This window comes from Rousettus aegyptiacus, unplaced genomic scaffold (assembly GCF_014176215.1).
Source record: "Rousettus aegyptiacus isolate mRouAeg1 unplaced genomic scaffold, mRouAeg1.p scaffold_m13_p_8, whole genome shotgun sequence".
Lineage (NCBI taxonomy): Eukaryota > Metazoa > Chordata > Mammalia > Chiroptera > Pteropodidae > Rousettus > Rousettus aegyptiacus.
This window is the reverse complement of record NW_023416311.1, coordinates 65,510,491-65,529,740: the sequence shown is the minus strand read 5'-3', so window position 1 is coordinate 65,529,740 and position 19,250 is coordinate 65,510,491. Positions and strand designations below refer to the sequence as shown.

The following is a 19,250-nucleotide window of genomic DNA, read 5'->3' as shown; positions in this document are numbered from 1 at the left end:
CGATTTCAGAAATTACATTGTGTAGTTATTGATTTTAAAATGGATAAAATTGAGAGCAGCAGTAGTAAAACCATATCAGCTCCATCACAGATGTAGTTAATTACAGGTTCTAAATGCCACTGACGACTGGAGCTGCTCTCCTAAGGCTCCACCTATCTGTGGGAAAAGCATTACACTCTGTCTCCCCTGCCTTGTACAGGGCCACAGCCACAGGGTGGTTAAGGCTCAATTTCACCCTGAGTTTCTCCAGAAATAAAAGGTACATTATGCTACTGTAGGTCACATGTGAACTATTGTAACAAAACTACATTGATGAAGGTATTTTGCTGAGAAAATAGTTCTAGAATTCACAACGCTAGCTAGCGGGTAGAAAACCTAAATTCTGGGTTTTCTAATTAACTGCATGACCTTGAGTGAGTGTTACTTAATTATTCCTCCCCCCACCCCCAGGTTTCTTTTGTACTAAGTAGGTATTTTTTTCCAAATGTTTTCTGTAAACCATATTGTGGGAAGGTGCTCCAAAAATTTGCCTGTTATTCTAATTCTTAAGAATCAGAGATCCCCAAAGTATTTGCCTTATCAGAGCTATTTCATTATCAGCCAAAGATTTGTTCTTTTTGTCAGCTTACAACTTGTAAGAGGTCCATGGTTAAATGAATTGGAGAAACTCTGTGTACTAGATCCCTCTCTAGGAAGTGCACGATGTGTAGCAGGATATTAAAGGCTGTACGAAGGCTTACCAGAAGGAAACCCTTACGTCTTTTGGACACCTCCAAGAAATGTGTTCCATGAAGTCTACTTTAGGAACCTATGTTAAATGTTTAGGAACCTATGTTTACTAGTACTTCTAGTACTAGTAAAAAGGTTTTATCTTATTTCAGCATGGTACTTTAATTCATAATATCAGTGTGGAATCTTCTTAAGGAAACATGGGGAAAAGCGTTTCATTGTACAGTATCCTAGTACTTACGGGTTTTAAACACAGTGACACAGAGGAGTATCATTTTCCCCTGTGAGGACCAAACTTTGGTTTGAAATGTTTGGTCAGAAAAAGGCAGAGTCAGAGGTTTCTCTACTGTTCAGGAGCTCTTCCCAATATTCAACTTTTTCCATCTAGTTTGTCACTATAAGGTGCAGTTTGATGTTAGGTAGTCTTTATAGCCAATAGATGTTTTCTTTTGTTTAATATAATTTCAGCTGTCATTGGCTCAAAGTGTATAGACCTCTAAGAATCTTTTATATTTATTGTTTAGAAAATAATGCTTAGTTTCCTGGTAATAAAGTTCAGAAGAAAATCAGGATGTCTTCATCTCGTCTGTAGGATGGGTGCTGCAGATAATATATATAAAGGACACAGTACATTTATGGAAGAACTGACTGACACCGCAGAAATAATAAGAAAAGCAACATCACAGTCCTTGGTTATCATGGATGAATTAGGAAGAGGGACAAGCACCCACGATGGAATCGCCATTGCTTATGCTACACTTGAGCATTTTATTAGAGATGTAAGTATCTTGCATATTTGTGTACAAGAATGGTATATAGTATATAGTTTTCCTGACCTCAGTTTCTAAATGTTCAGATATTTAAATATTCAGATAAATAACAAGTTGTCTTTGTTACAAATGACCGTATTCCTATAATTAATCATTAAAATACTATACATTGAACTCAGATAGTTTAGCTCAAAATAATGTTTGTAATTCTTTGAGGTGCTCTCCTGACACAATTTCTACTCAGAACTGAATTTTATCATCTTTGGTAAAGTCTAAATCAAGAGAAGGGACCAACCATCCATCTGCTACCCATTCCTTGAGGAAAGAATGAAAAGAATGTAGTGTTTTGTTTTACCCGTGAAATACTTTTTAAAACAATATCCCAAAAGATCTCAATATAAGGCCTTTGATCTGATCTCTTCGTGTCTCTGTTTTCGGAGCAGCCCTCCTTCACTGCATACCTGTTTTTACATTGTGTTTCTAAGCATCTTAGTGTGAAATTTTGATTGTGTCAAATTTTCAATCCCTATCATCTCCATCAAATTCTCTTTTATTAACCCTGCCTTTGCTCTATTATGGTGTCTCCCTTTCTCTTTCTGTCATCTGCCCCCGAGCCTTGTCTCTTCTTGTTTTTCTGTTTTGTTCTCTACTTTCTTGCTATTTTCTTTGTGTCTTCCTCCCATTTTTTATTTCTTCCTCTCTTCCTTAAATAGCCAATAAAAGCATATTTTTTACTCATATTTCTTTGCAAAAAAACATAATACAGAAATAAAATCCCTTTTCCTTTAAACTTTGGTGGCCCTTAGTGTTTTGTTTAAATAGATTGCATAATGATGACATGTTTTCTATTCTGAAATATTTTAAAAAGAAATTTTTTATTTGCAAAAAGATATAGCTCAGAAACTTTTCTTTAATCATTATAGAAAGTATATAAAACAAGTTCATTAAAGTCCCATCACTGCCTCCAAAACACATTTTACACATTAATTCAAGAGTCTTCAGGAACAAAGTGTAACAGAACTGAATTTGCCACCTTTGAGTTTGATTTCACTGTATCTACTCTTTAGCAGTATATCAGTTACTATGTCCGCATAACAAATTTCTCCATAACTTTGTGGCTTAAAACAATAATCATTTATTATCTCTCATACTGTCTGGAGGTGAGTAATTATGGACCAGCTTAGCTGCGTGGTATTGGCTCATGGCCTTTGCTGAGGTTGCAGTCAAGTTGTCAGTCAGGGCCAGAGTCAGTCAGTCGGGCTGGAGGATCCTCTTACGATGTGGCTCACTCACATGGCTGATGAGTTGGTACTGGTGGTTGGCCCTGGCTCTCACTTCTTTCCCTGTGGGCCTCTCCACAGGTTTGCTTAAGTATCCTCACAGAATGGCATCTGCCTTCCCCCTGAGGAATCAGTTTAAGAATCCAAAATAGAAGTAGCAGTGCATTTTATGACCAAGTCTCACTGCCATCATATTCTGTTGAGCACACAGGCCAGCCCTGATTCAGTGTGGGAAGAGACTGTTCAAGTGCATGAACACTGGAAGATGAAGACTTTGGGGGCCATGTTGGAGGCTGGCTATCAAAGATTCATTTAGGAACTTTCAGGAACAAATTATGACAGTTGAATTTGTCACTGCTGTTTGCATTGCTTTTCTAGCAGTTTTTGGATATTTTAAATGTTAACGAAGAAAGTGTTATTTTTAGATAAAATTTACCTTAGGAGGTAAGTCATTGAAGAGAATTCTTCCGGAACAAGAGTCTCTAACTTTTTTATGGATGAGAATCTTTATTTTCATGGTGTTTTTTGATTGCTAAGATGGAGAAGAGAGATCAGAGTGGTGTAATAGGGAGGCTGCGTATTGCTGCTGCAAGTTCATATGGCCTTGGGGGGAGCAGGGCTGTAGCCCAAACCCTTAGGTCTTATGGCTAGAAATGCCCCTCAGCTCAGAGAAGGGGTCACTGTGGAGAGCTGATCCTAAGACTCTTCAGGGAAGATTTTAAGAGCAGCTTGTCAAAGAAACCCTCCTTTAATAGCTTTATTTGTAATTGTTAGAGAAGGCCCAGGTTCTGACTTTTAATCAAAACTGTAGTTCTTCAATTTAATTATTTCCTTCTGCTCATTTTTCGACCATGACTTGGTGTTAACTTCTCTCAAGATAGGGATTTCTAGAATACATAATGTAATACATAATACATAATACATAAGCTTTAAAATAATGCTTATTAAAGAGTCCATGGATCCATACTGATACTAACAAAACAAAAAAATTTTTTAAATGGTAGGGATAGGGTGGGAAAAGGGGGAAGCTTTGCTTTATAGAATGCCAACTAATTATAGAGAGAATTTTTTTTTAATCAACTTTTACTAACCACCAATAACTGATTCAGGCAATAATAATCAGTAGGTGGTTAAACCTTTAGATGAAATATTATTGGAAAAAGGATAGTCACACAGCCTCAAAGTTTCACACCAGAAGATATGTATTAATCACAAAGGAGAAAGGTGTCAGGATAGTGAAGGAATCTTCTAGAAATCCACTTAAATAACCAAATTTAGCATCCCCAATAATGGGTCAAATTGACATGTGTCTTCCGATGTGATGTTCTGAAATGCGTATGTCATCTGGCAATAAGATTTAATCTAAAGGTAATCAGGAGGAAACAATCAGCCAAATCCAAGTTGAGGGACGTTCTGAAAACAGTTCTGGGTACTTCAAAAAATGTTAATCATAAAAAAAAAAGAGACAAAAAGAAAAGTCTGGGGAACTTTTCTAGACAAGTGGAGATTAAGAGACATGACTAAATGCACTGCATGATCCTTGATTACTTTGTTTTAAGAGAACATATACAAAGAACATGAGTGAGATAGCTTAGGGAAATTTATGGGCTATATGTTAGATATTATGGTAATACATCAATGTTAAATTTCTTGAGTGTATTAAGTTTATACTGATTACGTAGGAGAATGTTTTCATTTTTAGGAGATAGAATCTTAAGTGTTTGAGATGAAGTATCATGATATCTGCAATTAATTCTCAAATGGTTCAGGAAAAAAATGTGCATGTGGAGTAGGGAGGGGAGAAGAAGGGGAAAGATGGCAAAATCTTAATTGGTTGTCTTGATAAAGAATATACAGATGTCCATGTACGCTTTTCTTACAACTTTGAAGGTTGAGAATTTTTCAAAACAAAATTGGAGAAAAGTTTTAATTAAATAAAATTTAAAAATAAAATAAAATAACATTTATTACATGTCTTTTTAGGTGAAGTCCTTAACCCTGTTTGTCACCCATTATCCGCCAGTTTGTGAATTAGAGAAAAGTTACTCACAACAGGTGGGGAATTATCACATGGGATTCTTGGTCAATGAGAATGAAAGCAAACAAGATCCAGGTATGAAACATTCCTGTAATAGGTGCAACTAGAATGTTGTTGCTTTTTCATGTTTAATAACTTAAAGTTTTAGGAACATGAACTCGTTTATTAATAATAAAGCTGTGAATGCTGATCATAAATGACATTTGTACAAATTAATTTTCTCTAAGCTTTGGGTCAAATAGGATTCACATTTATCCTTGCTACCTCTGAGTCTATCCCTGGTATTCCTTATCTCATTTCTTATAAGAAGTGGGTCGGGTTATATGAACATTTTGGTTTTCCTCTTAGATTCATCTCGGAAAAGATGCCATGACAGTCAGGTACAGAGTATAATTAGTCATCTTTTAAAATGCCCAGGATGTTTCCCAAGATACCATATAACATTAATTCCTTATTAAGGGCCAGCCATATGCTATATTGAATGTGTTTTATTTTATTTTGATAAGGAAACTGCATTTCACACAGGTGAAATGGCTTGCCCATTTCGGCCATCTCGGTAGGGGCTGAACTGAGCCTAGAACCCACGTCCTCTGCTGGCAGGTTCTCTTCTGCTCTGCTAGAACTGCTATGTGAGATCTACAGTATTTTTTTTTTCCTAGCCTTTCCACTTACTATTCGTGTCACAGAAATGAGACATTTCTTGAAAAAGAACACCATTAGCCAGTAGAAACAAATTCAAGTGCTGTATGTAATGCAGTAGATTTTAGCATAATTTTTTTTTCTGTTGTAGTAATTTTTTAAAGCTACCAGCCTGTAGGCCAGTGATGGTTTATACAGTTGGTGTGCTACAATGGAAAATCCATTATCTAAGACACTCCAGATTCCAAATTTTATTTTGGAAAAGTAATGAGGATGGACCTGAAAAAGAAATCAGGCAACTAACCCAAATAAAACAAAGCACTGGACCTAAGATAAAGTAATGTTAGGCAATTCTTGCCTTTCGCCACCATGCAGTCTTGAAAAACACATCATAAATTGTCTCATGGAAGCAGTTTTGTATCTATTAATCTGCATCCAAAGTGACAGGAGGAGCTCATAAGCTAAAACCCATTGGGATAAACAAAACAGAGTTCACCAGTAGGAAAGGGTCAGTGTAAGCATTTCATGTGAACTGACGAACCCAGAGCCTTACATCTTGAGTGTTTTGGCATTTTATTTTATTGATTTGAAGTTTTATTCATGAACATATTTTAAAAATTAAATGATGCTTAAAAGCATGAGCTAACAGGCAGCAGTCCCCTGCTTCCATCCCTTCACTTCGTTCTCCCTCCCCATTCCGGTCTGGAAGCCAATGTTTTCAACTCTCATCCATATCGTCTGTATTTCTAAATGATGTTATTTTTCTTCTTGGTTTATCAACTTGACATCATATTGACTGACTTCTCATTGTGTTAGATGGAGGTCTTCAGATTTCCCTCCCTCTGTCCTCCCAATATAGTTGTTTCACATTTTTTCTGTTTTATTCATATTCATTGTTTTCACTATTATTGTCAGTAAGTATTGCTAATTCCTGAACCAGATAAGTGCATTTTCTTTCTTTTACAACTTTTTCTGTTTTCTTGAAGGTAAGAATTACCTTGTTTTTATTTTTTCATCTCATCGTTTTATTTGAGTCTTTAGCTGCATCTTCCTATATTCTCCAATAGCTCTGTAAAATACCTCTCTTAGACATTTTTCTACATGATTGAACCTACTGGTTTCACTTTTTCCCATTGGGGTCATTCATTCTGGAGCCCTTGTTCTCCTGCTCATCTGACTAATTGCTCCCTAGGCCTGAGACCTTCCTTTACCATCATCCTAGGAATTCTCTTGCCTTCCTTATTGTGCATTCGATTGCAAGTAACAGAGTACTTGAACTCATGCTGGCTCAAACAGTATAATATATTGCAGTTCTCTTGGCTGTCACTTCTCGCCCTGTTGGCTTCATCATCAGGCTAGTGGCATGATGGTTCAGCCCTTTTGGACATCACATCCAGAGCTGATAATGTCCAAAGGAAGAGAAAGGATCAGCATTTCCTGTCACTTTTTTTTAGGAGAAAGGGAACTTTCCTCAGATGCCCACTAGCGTCTCATTGTCCCATCTCATTTTTAGAATTGAATCACGTGCTAATTCTTAAACCAATTCTTAGAAGTGAGAGTAGCAGGGATGACTTTGATCAGCCTAGATTGTAATCAGGGTCAACTTTTGGAGCTGGATATGAGAATACTATTCCCTGAGTTAAATGGTCAGGGAGTTAACTCCTTTATAAATCAGAGTTTTCTTATAGGTGGGATATATTTTAGATAGGCTACTAATAATATCAACTAAAGGAGGTAAAATTTTTGAGACTTTGCATGAATGAAAATGTCATTATTGTACCTTTATACTTGATATATAATTTAACTAAGGCTAGAATTTTAGGTTGAAAATCATTTTCACTCAAAAATTTGAAGCATTGCTCGTTGCCTGCTCATTTTCAATATTATTCCTAGCTATATTTATTCTTCATCCATTACCTCTAACCTAACTCCTCTTTCGTTTAAATTAGAGGCCATTGCATAGATCATTGTAAAATGCCCAAATACCCTTTTGGGTGGCTTCCAAGATGGTGGTTTATCTGTTTCCCCTGGTGTGGTAGATAAAGCAGTGACCAGCAGTAAGAAGCCTGTGTTTTAGGTTATTCCAGTCTGTAAAATCTTGGACAAGTCACCTAACATCCACCTCTAAATTTTTATGAATCTATCCTAAAAGTGACTTCAGAAGCTATTTAATCAGGACATAACTCTCTAATAACTGCCTATAGAATTTTGGCTTTAGAAGAGATTTTGCTAAGCTTCATGTAACAAGCAGAAACATGAATTATTGCTTTTACTGATTCTAAGCAGTGTCAGATAAACTTTTCAATAATATCTATTTAAGAAATGGTGATAGCTTATAAGGAAAGCCCTTACCAAGAACTTTTATTTTGAGGCTGTAAAGAAATGGTTGCTTTTACCATCTTTTCTCCCACCTGGCTCTCTCTGCCTCCACGTTTCCATTACACGCATAAACTCTCTCCTTCCCTCCTTTCCCGCCCCCTCCCTCACTCCAGCCTTTCCTCCCTCCTCCATTGAAGAGGAGTGAAGGATAGTCTTAAGGTAGAACATAACTGTAAGAAGAGTTCCCTCAGGTGACTATGAAAAAGTGGTCACATTTATTTTGATGATGTGAGAACTACTGGAATTAGTACTAAAGTGGACACCAGCATATGATAAATTCAGCAATTGTACTGAGATACGTTAACAAGTTATTCATAATAACATAATATTTTATATAATTTAACGATATTTGACAGCTATAGTAAGTATAAAAAGCATTTTATAGCTATATATATTTTATATATACTATATTTTATATGTAAAGCAAAAAAAAAAAATGCCATCAGCAAAGCAACATTGAAGTAAGGAGGTTTTGTGGCATTTAGTAGGCTTTTAGAAAAGGATGGATGGATGGATTATAAATGCACATATGGACAGACGGATGAGTGAATCTCTTTTAAGAAAGACCAACATGAGGCTAGATTATAGAGGAGAGGCTGGAGGTAGGGAGATCAGTGAGGACTAACCCACGTGAAGTGATAAAGAAAATGCATCTGTCTTAAAAATGAGAAGAGTTTGCTTTTTTGACTGCCTACTACTGTTAACGTCACATTTGGTCTTGTGAGCATTGCAGAATAACAAAAAATTACCCAGGTTAGCTGGCGCTGGTTTCTCCGTGCTTCTTGCCTTGTCTGTTCCCACCCACGTCCTCACCTGTTCTTTGTGTCCCTTAAGTTTTATTTGGAGGCAAAAGGTATTCTCAGTGCTTTGTAATGTAAGTTTTCGCCTAGGGATTCCTGAGAGTGTCAGCATTCTTTTCACCTCCCACTTCCAGCACCCACCCTTTAGGAAGGTATTATTTGTCTGTTGCTGAATTCTTAGACGAGGTTAAGGAAAATTCCATTATCCCGTTTTTCTGTTGTGTTCATTTTTTTTTGGCTTTTTAGTTTTTAGCTAATAAAAGAATAAATCATACACATTTATCAAATGAAATAATATATGAGAAAAAGCTTTTGACAAATTTATATTAAAGATACTGGGATCTGAGAATCATTGTAAATCTGGTTCGTCTTGGACATTTTTGCAGCACAGTGCAATATGTTGAATTTCATAATAAAAGCTGCATAATCCTGAAGTGCTTTAGATTTATCGAAGATTAAACTGTATGTAGCACTGTTTGTATTACTGCATTTCAGTATATCCCAATTAAAAAAAATTTTTTTTTCTTTAAAAGTTTTAAATTCATATATATGTATATGTGTGATTGGACTGGGTTCTCCAGGAAGCTGAATCTGAGATGTGAATGCCAGAGATTTACTGGGCAGTGATGTCATGATCAGCACCAGAGGGCAGGTCTGGGCAGGACTGGGCTGTGTTGCAGGCATAAGGCTTCAGCTAGCCCTACAATAAGCTCTGAGGCTGAGATGATCTTCAGAGTTACCTCAACTAATAAAGGCCAATACCCTTTTATTAGTTATCTATTATAGCATAACAAATTATCCCCAAACATAACAGCTTAAAACAGCTGTGGGTCAGGAATCCCTGGGCAGCTAAGCTGAACACCTGTACCTCATAGTCTCTCACAATGCTACACGCACGGTATTGGCCAGGCCAGCAGTCACTTTTAAGTTTGACTGGTGCAGTCCACTTCCCAGCCCACTCACATGGCTCTTGGCAGGCCTCAGAATATCTACTTCCAAGTTCACTCACGTGGCTATTGGCAGGCCTCCAGGCCTTCACTGTTAGCCAGAGACATCAGTTTCTTTCCAGTTTCTCTCCAAAGGGAGCCCACAACATGTCAACTGGCTTCCCACAGAGGAAGGAAGCAAGCAAACGAGAAAATGAGAGTGCCCAAGACAGAGGCCACAGTCTTTTGTAATCTAATCTCCGAAGTGACCTCCTGTTATTTTTGCCATATTCTCTTCATTAGAAGCAAGTCACTAGGTCCAGCCCACACTGAAGGAGAGGGAATGATATGAGGGCATGAATACCAGGAGGTGGGGATCTTTGGTAGCCATCTTAAAGGCTGCCTACTAACCCCCGTAACAACCAGTCACTGGATGCAGGCTGCTCAAGACTATCGATGGTCACCTTGGGTGACGCAGCTCTTTTCAGCCAAGGAAATTCCTAAAGATGGCATACAACTGAGTGTTACAGGCCAACAGCCTTCCCTGACAGTTGAGCTAAAAGAGCCTCTATGCAAAAACATTTTCAAAGAGTATTTACCCTTTCTCTAGATACGTGACATTGGTCAAACGGAGCTAACAGGTGATTAGAATCTTTTTCAGATTGTAAATTTTAATAAAGTTATGACTTCTTTAATCCTCTAATCAGCTTTCAGGATTTTTTTTTATTCTCCTTTTTTGTCTTCGCTTTATTTTACAGGTGAAGAGGAAGTCCCTGAATTTGTCACTTTTCTTTATCAAATAACCAGAGGAATTGCAGCAAGGAGTTATGGACTGAACGTGGCTAAACTAGCAGATGTTCCTGACGAAATTTTGAAGAAAGCAGCTAGCAAGTCAAAAGAGCTGGAAGGATTAGTAAATATGAAAAGGTCAGAATGATTGTGCTATATTTTTGATTTATAATGAAATCTTCCAAGTTGTCCAAGGAAGAAGATTGTCCTGTAAATGAACTTTGGATCTGCCTTTGAGCCCCTCTTCAAATATTCTGAAACATTTAATTACAATCAAATGAAAACAGCTCTTCCCAAAGCTCATGTGATTCAGTCTTGTCAGATTTTTATCTATTAAGTTGCTAAATTGGTTTTTCAGTCATTTTTCTAAAGAATTAAGATAACTCCTTGATGTGTGCGAACACATTAGTTGCTTAAAACATTCATTTATACAAAAAAATTGCTAAAAGAAAATATCGAAAAGCTTTAGGGTACCTCTTTTTTTTCATATATTGGATTCAGTTATGCACTGGTTACATTCAGCAATTAAGAATTCTGTCAGGACATGAATGAAAATAATACTGTTATAGAACTAGGTAATTTTAGTCAGTATACACATGTCACTTATTTTGTGGATTTGTTTGTGACAGATTTTTCATTATAAACATGACTTCTATCACCTAGAATGCTCATGATGTGAATACATTCCACCTTTTACCCTTGAAATCCGGCAGTATGTAGTCAGTATATAAACTAATGTTAATATGAACCTGAGATATACTTTGGAAGGAAGATATTCCTAGGAAAATAAATAATAAGTAATAATTTATCAATAAATAATAAATTAATAAATAATAAATTATAGCCTTTAGCTCCTCATCCCTCCTGCCCCACCCCCACCTGAAGAATCTGATCAGCCTGGGGCAGGACATTACTGCCCTGGTCAATAACCATGTGACTAGGCGTGGACAGATTGTTGGTCAAATAGAAAATCTTGGTTGGCCACTATGCTATGAGAATATTTTTTAGTTCTGGAAATCATTACCAAATTTAAATACAAAATACTAATACTAGTATCAGCTGAGGAAACAGTTTTCAACTTGTATATGGGAGCAGAGTTGTGTGGCCAACTTCTCTTTCTCCTCTTCCTTGCTCTTGTGATTCTGCTTTGTACTCTGCATCTTGCAATGGTAAATCGTGGTTGATCAGGTCTAAAGTGTTGGAGTGCTACAAATGACACGTAGCTTCCTTTATTGACATTCTCTTCTGGATCATTTCCTCAATGCCAAATTAGAAGCAAATGTAATCAATGATGGCCTGTTTCTACTTATTTGTTACGAAGTAGATTCATATAATAAAATTTTTCTAGATAGAAGAGTAATCATCTATGAGAGTTTAAAAATAAGCTTTGCCTTAGTTCTTTGCAAAGTCCAAAGACAACTTTAAATCCTCTTTTATTGTCTTATTTTTTTTTCTTTTTCTCTAAAGAAATGAGAATAAAACTTTACTACAAAAGATATAGTGTAAGATGGCAATAAAATATAGTAATTTATACTTGTTTCTGCTGTATAGCCTGTAAAGCCAGAGCAGTAAAATTCACAGATTATTTATAAATATTTTAACTCTTCCAATTACTATGTGACATTTTGAAATTTTGAAAGTTATCTTGACAGAGAGTTGTAGGAAGGGGTGCATTGGAATGGAATCTGATAATTTATCAAGATACTGTATTTGTTGTTTTACCTTTTCACTAAAAGTGCTTATCTTATTAACTCCCCTGGTTCAGAGAAACCATACCAAATCTTGTGCATTGATATGGGTTTGTTATATTAGCTAATATTTGTCAAATGCTTACCGTGCACAGAAACAAGTCTGGGCAGTCATTTGCAGTAGCCTAGACATTGTCCCAGTTATTGTTCTTATTGCCTTACATACATTAATTCACTTAATCCTTATGACAACCTTGTGAGATAGGTACTCTTATAATCCCCATGTTATAGTTGGGGAAAACGAGGCCAACTGAAGCTAGCAAAACCGAGCAGGAAAGCAGGGACACACAGCTAGTAAGTGGTAGAGCAGTTGCTGGAACTCAAATACTCCGGCTCTAGACCCTAAACACTTAACTGGGTTGCTTTCAGCAGAAAAAAGCAGGTCTATGTTATGTTGGCATTTTGTTCTTTCATTAACTAGCTTTATTTCATTAAATCAGTTTTACTTTTCATCCTGTGAGCACACACAGCCTCTGACTGAGTTAGGAGAGGGAGGAAGGTGGGCTCTCTCTCCCTGGAGGCAGTAGTGCTGATCAATAACCTTGGTCCCTTGATCACAGCAGCAGCACTAAAAACTCCCTTCACCAGAAGACTGAAGCCGCCACAGCTTCCTAACCACAGAGCCCTGCCTGGTATTCTAATGTCATAGACTTTTTGTAGCTTTCAGTAAGGTGTATTGTCCCCCAACAATTTCATTTATAAAATTAGTATTTTATTTTCTCTCCAGGAAAAGGCTAAAGTGCTTTGCAAAGTTATGGACAATAAATGATGCAAAAGACCTGCAAAAGTGGACAGACCAGTTTGAAGTGGAAGAAACTATGGACTTCTCTTACTGATTAAAATGAAGACTGCTTGTGAACAAAAACTAGAGAATTAAAAACACCAACTGTACAAAACAACTCTCTAGTGACAGCCCGTCTTTGTGTGAGCTTAAAACACAACAGCGGGGTATTCCTATTGGAAACAAAGAGCTTTTGTGTAGAGAGCCTGTTTCAGGTTCCTGCCATCCTGACTCGAAATACAAACACTTTTGAATATTAAGACTCCTGTTATGTCGTTATAAATTTTCATGGACAATAAGCTTCACATAAAATCAAAACCCAAATAAAGCCTAAGTGGTAGGATACAGTTCATGAGTTTTTAGAGTGATATAAAAATTTAATTTTTATTTGTCTCAGTCTAGATGATTTGCAACTGGGTGAAACGTCTGGCAAGAATTTACCTTTTCATTTAAACTAAGATAATTTTTTAATGCCACTGGTTTATTTACCATGAGCATAAGAATTTTTGATAAGAAATAAACGTATTAAGTTTTTAGAGACTAAAACACAGAAGGAACAAGATTATATGAAATTTGAAAAGTTAAATAACAAGTTTTAAGAATTTTAAGATTGTTGGATGAAATTATTTGTCATTCATTCAAGTAATAAACATTTAATGAAAACTTGTTATAAATTATAATTTTTTTGTTGAATTTTGGGGTTTTCAACTACCTGGCAATTGTTACTTTTAAGGTTTAATCATGGAACCAAGATCGCTGCTTCTATGAAATACACAGAACTGAATTTATTCATTTTGGATCTTTCCATTAACCAATATAGCAAATGTATGATCATCCCAATATTGAACCCTATAGCTTTGTCGATTCATAATAGCACTCACTTCTTGCAAGTTTTGAGTGACATGTGTTCAACTATGTCCCTGAGATTTTTACAGCGCTTACAATTTGGCTTCTCATATCCATGTACTTTTTGTTTCTAAATGTATGATCTTGCATGAAGCCTCTCCATCCTATTTCCCACCATGTATTATTCCCGCTCAGATAAATGTCTTTCACACATTCGATGGGCATATTTCTTATTCCTTTAGATTATTTCCTATAATGACCCCCAGACTTGGGAGTCAATATAGGCTCCCCAAGTTGATGAAGAGTGGTTGGTTGCTATACTTTGAGTTACTCACACTTTACTCTCTGATTCCCTACCTTTTTGGAGTTAGAGTGTAACATAGTTTGATCCCATCATCCCTTCAGAAATATTAACATATAGTGAAATTATCAAATATGTTTCAAAATAGTTGGAATTTACTCTTTAGATTTTAAAAAGAACAATACTTTTAAAACAATGTCTGAATACTCTATATGACTAAATGTTTTATATTCTAACAAGATTTCAAAGGTAACCTTACTGGCATGCCAGCAAGAAGAGAAGATGAATCCAGGAGCATCATGCCCAGGCCTGAGGGAGCTGCAGGGCCCAGCAATCAATGCTAATGTCTGAGCGGACATTCCGGGCCATCTTTGGCTTGCCCAGGTCAGCATTATGTTCAAGCGAGTAAGGGTTCCAGGAGCAGTGTCTCCAGGCAGTGGCAGTGCAGTGGCAGTACAGTGTCTGGCAAGTGACAGTGCGGAACATTACAAGGTAGATTCTCTAACATGAAGCAGGATGTTAGCCAGCTTGCAGGAGGTCAGGGCTGGTCCAAGTTTGGGAGAAGTGAGGCTCACTTTCAGCAAGGTTACTGAGTTGTTGAAAGTTGTGGCAGAGTCTCAGTCATGAAGATTGCACAGACGCCTTGAGAATGGCAGGAAAGATGCAATTGATTTGGTACATCCTCCAGATACCAAACTTAGGGCTACAGTTCTAAAGTTAGAGATAGCATCTTTAAGATACTGATTTTATTTCCTTTGGATATATACCCAAAAGTGGAATTGCTGAATCATGTAGTAGTTCTGTTTTTAATTTTTTGAGGACCCTCCATATTGTTTCCCATAAACTGTACCAGTTTATATTTTCACCAACAGTACACAAGGGTTCCCTTTTCTCCACACCCTCACCAACACTTATCACTTCTGTTGCTGATAAAAGCCATCTTACTAGGTGTGAGGCGATATCTCATTGGTTTTGATTTGCATTTCTCTGATGATTACAATCAATTTTGGAACATTTTTATCAGCCTAAAAAAAAAAAAAAACCACCTGTATTTATTAGCAGTCACTCTTCTTTCTTCCCCCAAATCCCCAGTCCTAGACAGCTACTAATCTGCTTTCTTTCTCTATAGATTTGCCTTTATTGGACATTTCATATGAATAGAATCCTACAATGTGTGGTCTTTATATCTGGCTTCTTTCATTTAGCATTCTCTTTTCAAGGTTCATCATATTGTAGCATGTAACAGTACTTCTTTCTTTTTTATTACTGAAAACGATTCCATTTTATGTATATACCACATTTTATTAATCCATTTATCAGCTTATGCACATTTGGGTTGTTTCTGTCTTTTGGCTGTTGTGAATATTCTCCTGTGAACATTCATGCGTACAGATTTTTATGTGGTAAGCCACAAGATTTTTTTTTTAAGGGTCCCTCAAATCTAATGTGCAATCAGGTTTGTTTACAAATGACTAAACAATATTTGTCGTTGGATTGACAATCATATGGTCTGTCTCTCCTCAGCTTTATTACTTAGGTCAACGCATGGCATACTATAGCCCCCCAATAAATATTTGTCGAAAGAAAAAAGAAAAACCAAGCTCTTTCATATTAGAAACCCAATGGAAAGACTTGTCTTTTCATAATCAAGACACCGCTTCACTAGGGATCGAAGATCCTTACAAACGCATACTATATGTCAAAATGAGAAGAAAATAAAAATTTTTTCTGACAATTTATCCAAGTTTGAGCCTGTTGTCATGGTTGGTAGTGGTAATGGAGCTGGCGAATGTCCACCGCATGAATTCCAGAGTAAAGACTGGATTGAATTCAATGGTGTACAAATTAATGTTGATCTTTGCTAAGTTCCAAGATCAGTATTAGTTACTTCTGTGTTATGTAATTATAAAAGTGCTATTTAATGTTCCACACCAAGGATATGGATGGAGAAAGAAAGGATCTTGAATTAATATTGTCTGTGGTCTCTAACTTTATAATTATGGGCATTTCCTCTTTGGAACACTATAGTTAGTATACAGTTGTCCCCCCTTATCCACAGTTTCACTTTCCATGGTTTCAGTTTCCCGTGTTTAACTGTGGTCTAAAAATATTAGATGGAAAATTCCAGAAATAAATAATTTATAAATTTTAAATTGCCCACCATTCTGAGTAGTGTAATAAAATCTCTTGCTGTCCTGTCTGTCCTGCCTGGAATGTGAATCATCCCTTTGTCCAGTGTATCCTTGCTGTATGTGCTACCCATCCGGTAGTCACTAGCTGTCTTGATGATCAGGTAGACTGTTGTGGTTTCGTGTGCTTGTGCTCGAGTTATCTTTATTTTACTTAATAATGGCCCCCAAATGCAAGAGTAGTGATGCTGGCAATTTGGATATGCCAAAGAGAAGTTGTAAAGTGCTTCTTCAAATGAAAAGGTAGGTATGTATAGAAAGAAATGTAGTATATACAGGGTTTGGTATTATCCGTGGTTTCAGACATCCACTGTAGGTCTTGGAACATATCCCAAGCAAATAAGAGGACTACTGTTTATGGTTATTCTTAGGTTAATTAATGTCCAGAAAAGTATTACCATTAGGGAGATAGCCATTCTTGTTTGCCTAGGATAGTCCTGTTCTGTGCCTGTTTTCCTGGGATATTTATTAAAAGCCTCTTACCCAAAAGTACTCTGTTCTGAATAATAAATTATTTGGTTACTCCAGTTATAGGTGCTCACTGACTTGATATATTTTGAATGTCATCTTTAAAAATCAATTAATTCCTTACTCATTGTATGAAATAATTTTATCCCCCAAACCTGCCAGTTGTTTTTACTTGTTCATAATACCTTATATTGTGGCATTTAGAAACAGCTCTCTGCTAAAATGGCATGGTAGAGGTTTACTACTTAATCTACTTTTGAGACTTAATCCCTCAAGATAACTTGTCATCTGCCTCGTTTCCATGAAATCATGGTGAAGAATGTGTACCAGAATGACTTCTGGAGACACACTGCATGGCCGTGTTCCTGTGGAAATAATTGTTGCACTTGGAAGCGAGAATCCTTTTTTTTGGTTGTTATGTCTTTTCCTCACATCCTCCCTTCATATCTTTTACTATATCCTTTTTTCCCCATTTTTTTTTTTTTTTGATATTAGACCAGTCTCATTTCCACGTTGGAAATAGTGTGCGCCATTTTAATCTTTTCAGCTTCAAGCTCCTCATTGGGTGTAGAAATGTCCCTCCCCCCATCAAAATCACCCAAGGAGTTTTTTTTTTTAAAAAAAAAAAACACGTATTTCTGGGTCCCACTCTTGCTCCACTAAATCTGACTCTGAGGTTCGTACACAACGAGAATATTCAGTATTAATTTCTTTCCTCATCTCTTCTTTCTCATTTTCTCTCCCCTTTTCCTTTCTCACCTCTCCCTACATGGTTAGTGATCCTGTCTCCAAAAAATTTTGCTAAAAATCATATCCCTTGGATTGTAACCCCTCTCCAAGATTCTGTGTGCTTCCGTAGGTCTGGAGCGGGGCCCAGGGAAATTTATTATTTTTTAAGTAGATTTCTTTTTTTTTTTAAGAACAGTTTCAAGTTCACAGCAAAATTGAGCAGAAAATAGAGTGCTCCCATATGCCCTCTGCTAATACAAGCACAGCCTCTCCCACTGTCTACGATCAACACCCCCCACCAGAGCAGCATGTTTGTTATAAGTGATACTTTGCATCACCATATCATTGTCACTCAAAGCCCACAGTATATACATTAGGCTTCACTCTTGGTGTTGTACATTCTTTGGATTTGGACAAAGGATAATGGCATGTATCCACTGTTCTCACATCACACAGAGTACTTTCACTACATTAAAAAACCTCTGCTTTGCCTGTTCATCTTGTCCTCTTCTCTAACCCCTGACAACAAGTGATCTATTGACTATCTTCAATGTTTGGCTTTTTTTTTTTTTAGAATGTCATATAGTTGAGATCATATAGTATGAATCTTTTTCAAGTTGGCTTCTCACTTAGTACTATGCATTTAAGTTTCTTCCATGTTTTTCATGGCTTGATAGCTCACTTAGTTTTAGCCCTGAGTAATATTTCTTTCTCCAGATATACAACAGCTTATGCTTTTACCTGCTAAAGGACATCATAGTTGCATGGAAGGTTTGGCAATTACGAATAAAGCTACTCTAAATATCTGTGCAGGTTTTAGAATGGACATAGTTTTCAGTTCATTTGGGTAGATATCAAAGAGCGTGATTGCTGGAATGCATGGTAAGAGTATATTTAGGTTTTAAGAAACTGCCAAAATGTTTTCCAAAGTGGCTGTGCCATTTTGGGTTCACAATAGCAATAAATGAGAGTTCCTGTTGCTCCACATCCTCGTCAGCACTTAGTGTTGTCAGTATTTTGGATTTTGGCTATTCTAAAAGGTGTGTAGTCACATCTCATTGTTTTAATTTACAATTCCTTAATGGCATATAATGCTGAGCATCTTTTCGTATGCTTATTTGCCATATGTATATCTTCTTTGGTGAGGTGTCTGGGCCTTCTGCCTATTTTTTTAATTGGGTCATTCATTATCTTATTGTTGAATTTTAGGAGTTCTGTGTGTATTTTGGATGACAGTCATTTATGAGATGTGTCTTTTGCAAATATTTTCAGTCTGTGGCTATCTTATCAATCTCCTGATAGTATTTTTGGCAGGGCAGTTTTTAATTTTAATGAAGTCCAGCTTATTAACTGTTTCTTTCATAGATTATGCCTTTCATGTTGTATCTAAAAAAGCATTACTGTACCTAAGGTCATCTAGATTTTCTCCTGATATCCCTGAGGCAATTTAGTTTTGTATTTATGTCTATGTTCCATTCTGAGTTAATTTTTGTGAAGGGTATAAGGTCTATATCTAGATTCATTTTTTAAATAGATTTTATTTTTAGAGCAGTTTTTGGTTCACAGCAAAATTTAGCAGAAAGTACAGAGAAGGGACTTTATTTTTAAGATGAGTAACATAAGTGATCCTGATGTAGACAATTTAAGAATCAAGCTTTGAGAACCATGGTCATAATGCCTTCAAATTTTTATTCATCAGAAGAAGCACTTCTGCTAATAACAGTGGGCCTTTAACTTCTCCAGACTCTTTGGATTTCTTTTTAACAGACAAAAGCAAGCATTTAAAGTTGCATCTTTGTGTTACGAGATTTAAAGGAGTGTCTATAAAGAGCATGCAT

General features: G+C 36.5%; 1 protein-coding gene across 1 annotated transcript in view; it reads left to right on the top strand.

The window, feature by feature from the left end:
• MSH3 (mutS homolog 3) overlaps positions 1-13,941 on the top strand; it is a 124,844-nt gene extending 110,903 nt beyond the window's left edge. The window contains exons 21-24 of the mRNA XM_016123442.2: positions 1,322-1,508; positions 4,763-4,892; positions 10,320-10,488; positions 12,826-13,941. Coding sequence (XP_015978928.2) covers positions 1,322-1,508; positions 4,763-4,892; positions 10,320-10,488; positions 12,826-12,934 — 595 coding nt within the window. The 3' untranslated portion in view covers positions 12,935-13,941. The remainder of the gene's footprint in view (positions 1-1,321; positions 1,509-4,762; positions 4,893-10,319; positions 10,489-12,825) is intronic.
• Positions 13,942-19,250: the final 5,309 nt, after the last annotated feature.